This window comes from Petaurus breviceps, unplaced genomic scaffold (genome assembly GCF_028583685.1).
Source record: "Petaurus breviceps papuanus isolate PSGF00001 unplaced genomic scaffold, PetGlider_PUasm1.0 207, whole genome shotgun sequence".
Classification (NCBI taxonomy): domain Eukaryota; kingdom Metazoa; phylum Chordata; class Mammalia; order Diprotodontia; family Petauridae; genus Petaurus; species Petaurus breviceps.
In genome coordinates, this window is record NW_027185850.1 from 34192038 (window position 1) to 34197864 (window position 5827).

General features: G+C 47.6%; 1 protein-coding gene across 1 annotated transcript in view; it reads left to right on the forward strand.

Annotated features, from left to right (window-relative positions):
- The first annotated feature begins 1249 nt into the window (after nucleotides 1-1249).
- LOC138164855 (barH-like 2 homeobox protein) overlaps nucleotides 1250-5827 on the forward strand; it is a 5938-nt gene continuing 1360 nt past the window's right edge. Inside the window, exons 1-2 of the mRNA XM_069092775.1 lie at nucleotides 1250-1898; nucleotides 3961-4186. Of these exons, the coding sequence (XP_068948876.1) occupies nucleotides 1250-1898; nucleotides 3961-4186 (875 nt within the window). The remainder of the gene's footprint in view (nucleotides 1899-3960; nucleotides 4187-5827) is intronic.

Below are 5827 nucleotides of genomic sequence, written 5' to 3' on the forward strand. Positions count from 1 at the left end.
TCTTTCTTTCTTTCTTTCTTTCTTTCTTTCTTTCTTTCTCCCTCCCTCTCTCCCTCCCCCTTCCTTCCTTCCTTCCTTCCTTCCTTCCTTCCTTCCTTCCTTCCTTCCTTCCTTCCTTCCTTCCTTCCTTCCTTCCTTCCTTCCTTCCTTCCTCTCTTTAGTTCTTTCCTTCCCACGTTATTGTTATTATAGGGATTACTGTTAGAAGAGGTGTTTGGTTCTAGGGTTGCAGGAAAGGAGGGTCCTGGGGATTCTAAAAAAGAGCAGCCGGGACTGTATCTTCGGAACTGACAAGGTCCGCTAGCCTCTCTGCCATTGGCTCCTGGCACGTTGGCGTCTGTCTCTTCTGCCAAAGCCACCAATGGGGGCCGCGGGACGGCCGCGATGTCGCAATAAAGGGGGTGAGAATAAAACACGGAGGGGGGAAAAGCGGCGGCAATGGCCGTGACGTCACGGGAGGGAGTCATTGGAGCCCGAGAGGAGCCGGATTACAAGGGAAGGAGCCAGGCAGTGGCCAGAGTCCGCCCCGCGCTGCGCCTCCTCCTCCTCCTCTTCTTCCTCCTCCTCCTCCTCTTCCTCCTCTTCTTCCTCCTCCTGCTGCAGCTGCTGAACCACAACTTTCCCAGAAAGTTCAATAACTCGGCACCAGAGCGGCGGAGCCCCGAGCCCGGGCCACCTCGCGCCTCCTTGCAGCCGTGGAGCTCTGCTGGCTGCCCCTTCCCGCCTCTGTCGCAGCCCCACCTTGCGCTGCCCGCCTCCGCCTCCGCCGCCTCCGCCGCCGCCTCCACCCAGTGCCCTGCAGCAGCCCCGGGCAGCGGCGACGGCGGCGGCGGCGGCGGCGGCAGCTAGGTCCTCCCTCCTCGACACACCCGCCTTGGCTCACACTGAACCACACAGCCAACGCCACGTGTTCAAGGAGTGCTGAAATCGCTTCTCCGATTCCTCCGTATCATTTTTTGTAACTTTTCTTCCCTCCCTTTTTTTCCCTACCTTCTTAAAAAAAAGTTGTGTCCAAAAGCTTCCACTGGTGGCCCACTCCCCACTCCTACCCCTTCCACAGCCCCCGTTTCCCTTCCTTGTCCTTTCTCCCAGACTTGTTTTTTTTTTCCTTAAAAGGCAAGAATAAGTGTGCATTTTATTAGACCATCGTTATTATTTTTAAAGCCTTTCGCTTTATTGTGTGCCCCGGGGCGGCGGTTGCCCCCTTTCCGAGTGCCGTACGGCGGATGGAGACAAGCCCCATGTAGAAATGACAGCCATGGAAGGGGCAAGTGGGTCTAGTTTTGGAATAGATACGATTCTGTCCAGCGCCAACTCTGGCAGCCCGGGTGTGATGAACGGAGATTTTCGTCAGCACGTTGATGGCCGGAGCACGGATTTTAGGAGCCAGGCCACCCCGTCCCCCTGTTCCGAGATTGATACAGTAGGAACTGCGCCTTCGTCTCCTATCTCCGTCACCCTGGAGCACTCGGAGCCCCACCTGGTCCAGGACGGCATACAACACCATCACCATCTCCATCACGGGCAGCCGCCGCCGCCGCCACAGCAGCAGCCGCCGCAGCCACCACAAAGTTTGCAGCCTTCCCCCCAGCAGCAGCCGCAGCCGCAGCCGCAGCCACCGTCTCAGCCGCAGCAGCAGCCGCAACCCCCGCAACTGGGCTCGGCCGCCTCGGCCCCCAGGACTTCTACGTCTTCTTTTTTAATTAAAGACATTCTGGGCGACAGCAAACCGCTGGCCGCTTGTGCACCGTACAGCACCAGTGTCTCGTCTCCCCATCATACCCCGAAACAAGAGGGGAACGCAGCCAACGAGAGCTTCAGGCCAAAACTCGAGCAAGAAGACAGCAAAACCAAACTCGACAAGCGCGATGATGTGCAGAACGACGTCAAATGCCACGGTGAGTCCGAATCTTGCGGGGCCTTCCCGCACGCTCACTGGCTCCTTCTCCCCCTGTGTATCTTTCTCTTCATTCTTCTCCCTGGGCTTTCTGCGAATCGTTTGCGGGTGGTTTTGATTCCAGTAGGGTTTTGTTTTTTTGTTTTTTGTCTTTCATTGGAATCGCCAAGTGTCACTTCCCAACGAGTTGGTGGCCTGAGTTCGTCTTCAGGGTTGTTCGGGGTGCCTGTCTAAAAGTTCCACGCGCGCCCTGCATTTACAACCTCAACAATATGTCTTGTCTCTGTCCCCTTTTCTCTTTTTATTCCTCATATTGAACCCTTCCTTCCTTCCTTCCTTCCTTCCTTCCTTCCTTCCTTCCTTCCTTCCTTCCTTCCTTCCTTCCTTCCTTCCTTCCTTCCTTCCTTCCTTCCTTCCCTTTGGCTTTCTCCCTACCTCTTTTTATCTCTCCTTTAAAAACAGCAAAAAGGGTTCGGCTAAAATTTTGTAGTTGGGGGGGGGAGATCGTGTGTTGGGGGAAAGAAAATTAGACCTTGTTGTGTTGTGTCTGGGAGTGTGTTTGCAACCTGGTGTTTATTTTTTAAAATGCAAATGCCTTTCATTTTCTTCCATGTTTTCTAAACACCAATCCTGAGGATTTAGCAGCACTTAATTAGTATGAGAAATTTTCAACTTGATTTGTAAGGGGCAACTTTTGGGGGAGATTATGATTCAGATGACAAAGATGGTATTATTTTCAGAGACTGTTCTCTCCTTGAGTCTCTTTAAACCCAAACACACAAATTCTTTGCTTTTGCTACTGTAAATCAGCATCACGGAAATATTTTTTATTCCTTAAAGGGAATTGAGAGTTGGTGTTAAAATGTAAACAACTACAACTTCAACAACAAACACAAATACAACAATAACAACAACGATATGCAGAGCACGCATTCACGGAGGAATGGAATTTGTGTGTTCGTGAAAACAACAGAACAATAAAAATTAAATCCTTTCTCTTTAAATGTCGAACGATAACAAAAATAATCACTTCTCACTGACCATGGGGTTTGCATGGGGAGACAGTTTCCACTGTTCTAAGAGAGAATATCTTTTTCTTATTGGTGTTCTGATTATTATTTTAAAAATCCTCATCTTCGGAAAAGCAGAGCAGTGGCTAGCTGGGAGACTGAGATGTGAGACATTCATTTTGCTATTTTAACATTAGCATAATAGTGGCCAAAACAGATGTACAGTCTGGTCTGGCGATTTTTTGTGCACCAACCTCCCCAGTGGGTCAATTAGAGAGATTATTGTTCTTCCTGCAGGGAAGATCAAGGATCGCTGCAAAAACTGGTACAAACAGAGATGGATTGACATATCGATTTCCCAGCATTTCAGGAAAGAAAGAAAAAAAAAAACAAAGTTGACAAATAGAATCCGGAAATCTTAGCGCTGTCACCTGGACGTGCTCAGCGATTGGGAGCTCAACTTGGTGTCCGGCTAACATATTATTTCTGAAATATTCAGAGATCTGATGAGAGTAGTCCCTAAGTGTTGTTGTTGTTACTATTATTATTGTTATTATTACTACTATAACATCTCAAGTGCCTGAAAAGGAAGAGAAAAAACTTTACCATTTACCCGCAGATAAAATGGCCAGAGCCCCTTTCTTTCCAAAATCCATTCATTCATTGGGGGAAAAAATGCAAGGAATTGTAATTCAGAAAAGAAACCGTTAATCGATTATTACATGAAAAGAAACAGAAAATATACCTATTCCCTCCCCATAGAACAGTATTCTCCCACATATATTTTCGAAAATGTAGGAATCTTTTTTCAGGAATAGGCCTTCCCAACCAAAAAGTCACTACTTAGGTGGAAAAAATTCTCCCTCTCTCTACACTGCGGAAAAACTGGAGCCTGAGCCGATCCCAAGGGCTTGGGGTCATTGATGCTTAGCCCCCTGAGATCTGTCTGCGACGGGTTCTATGGGGCTGTGTGTGTTTGTGTGTGCGAAAGAAAAAGACTTCGGTTTTCCCTCTTAGTTCTTAACTGTGGCTATGAATGGTTTTTCCTTGTAGGAACAAAGGAAGAAGGAGACCGGGAGATTACAAGTAGCCGGGAGAGTCCCCCAGTCAGGGCCAAGAAACCTCGGAAAGCTAGAACCGCCTTTTCAGATCACCAGCTTAACCAGCTGGAGCGGAGTTTCGAGCGACAGAAGTACTTGAGTGTGCAGGATCGCATGGACCTTGCCGCCGCGCTCAACCTCACCGACACGCAGGTTAAGACCTGGTATCAGAACCGGAGGTAAGGGAGGCCCCGGCCCAGGAGAAGCAAGAGAGAAGGCGGGGTGGGGAGTCAAGAGGTAATGGGAGTCAGCTTCTCTCGAAAAAGCCCATGACGTTCAGAAAACTGTAATCTTTCTCTGACCTGGAACTCTCAACTCCGAGGGCCACCCTTCCCAGACTGTGGGACAGGTGGGACCAGTTCTTCAACTTCATTTCCTTCCCTAGCCCTTCCCTTCGCCAGGCAAAGCGTCTCAGCAGCAGTAAAGGGGGTGGAGGTGGTTGGGTATTGAATCTTCTCTCCTTAGAAGCTAATGAGAGAAACGTCCTATTTTTGGTACAAAGTACCCCCACCTAACCTCCTTATGAGAGTCAAGAACGTTGCTTGAGATGTTTAAAACGAAAAAGTTCTTTTTTATTGATTAGGATTTACTTTTTTACACAAAGAAACAGACTCAGGAGTATCTCTCCCCTCTCCCCCCAAGACTCTCCTCATAACAATCTGAGTATCTGTTATGTAGACTTGGGAAAAATAAGGAAATAAAAATGGTGAGCCTTTACAAGTGACAGTGTATATAGATCAGACACGTGGGTATGTCTATGGCATAGGTCTCTTCATTTAATTATATACATACACTATCTCCATATTTATGAATAAGAGGTGTGTTATCTATCACACATCTTGATACCTTTTTTCCTTTCTTAGCTTCCCTCCCCCATTTCTGTGCTTTCCATTTCAATTGCTCCGTCACCCACCCCCATATAAAACTTCCTCTGCCACACAGGAAGAAGGAAGGTTGCAAAGGTGGTAATTTATATCACTGGGCAGCAGAATCCTAAAGCTTTTGGAGGTCCAGGCTTCTCATCTCACTAGGAGAAGGGTCCAGTCAAAATAATCGCCCCATCCACACTCTCTCAGCTCATGGGCAGGAAAAATTATTTAATTGGGCAAATGACTAAGGGACCAGAGGCAGTGTTTACCCTCTCTGTGTACCAGTGACAAGCTATACAAGGACACACAAACCCTAGACATGTTAATTGATTTAGAAATAGCTAATCTTGTGATCGTTATGATGTCTCTTGTGTCTAACTGCTCAGAAAAGGGACGGGGGAAACAAAGTCTCAATGTTATTATAGTTAACTCTGCAGTGGTGTAGGTCTTTGGAAAGGGCTTGAAGCACAGTATGGGGAGTGGGTTGTGGATTTAAGCAAGGGGGAATTGGCTATGTCTGTGTGCCTATCTCTGTCTCTCTGCCTCTCTGTCTCTGTGTGTCTGCGTCTTTACTCCTGACTCCATCTGCATCTGCAGCTGTGTCTCTATCTTTACCTCTATCTCTGCCTTGATCTTGGTGAGTTATGTCTCTGGTTTGTATTCTAATCATCTAGAAAGTGAGACAGGGGAACTGCGTCCAGTTGTTATCTTTGCCATAATTTTCTGTCTCATTACATACGGTTTCAGCCACCCTAATTCTGTCGGAAAACATTAGTGTCATTTGGAGCCAATCTAAACAGGCGCCATGTTTATTAATTTGGCTGGAATTGCTAAGTATGGGTCTACCAGCTCTGCATTAACAAGGCATTGAATTTAAAAAAAAAAGACTTCTCTTCTCTTCTCTTCTCTTCTCTTCTCTTCTCTTCTCTTCTCTTCTCTTCTCTTCTCTTC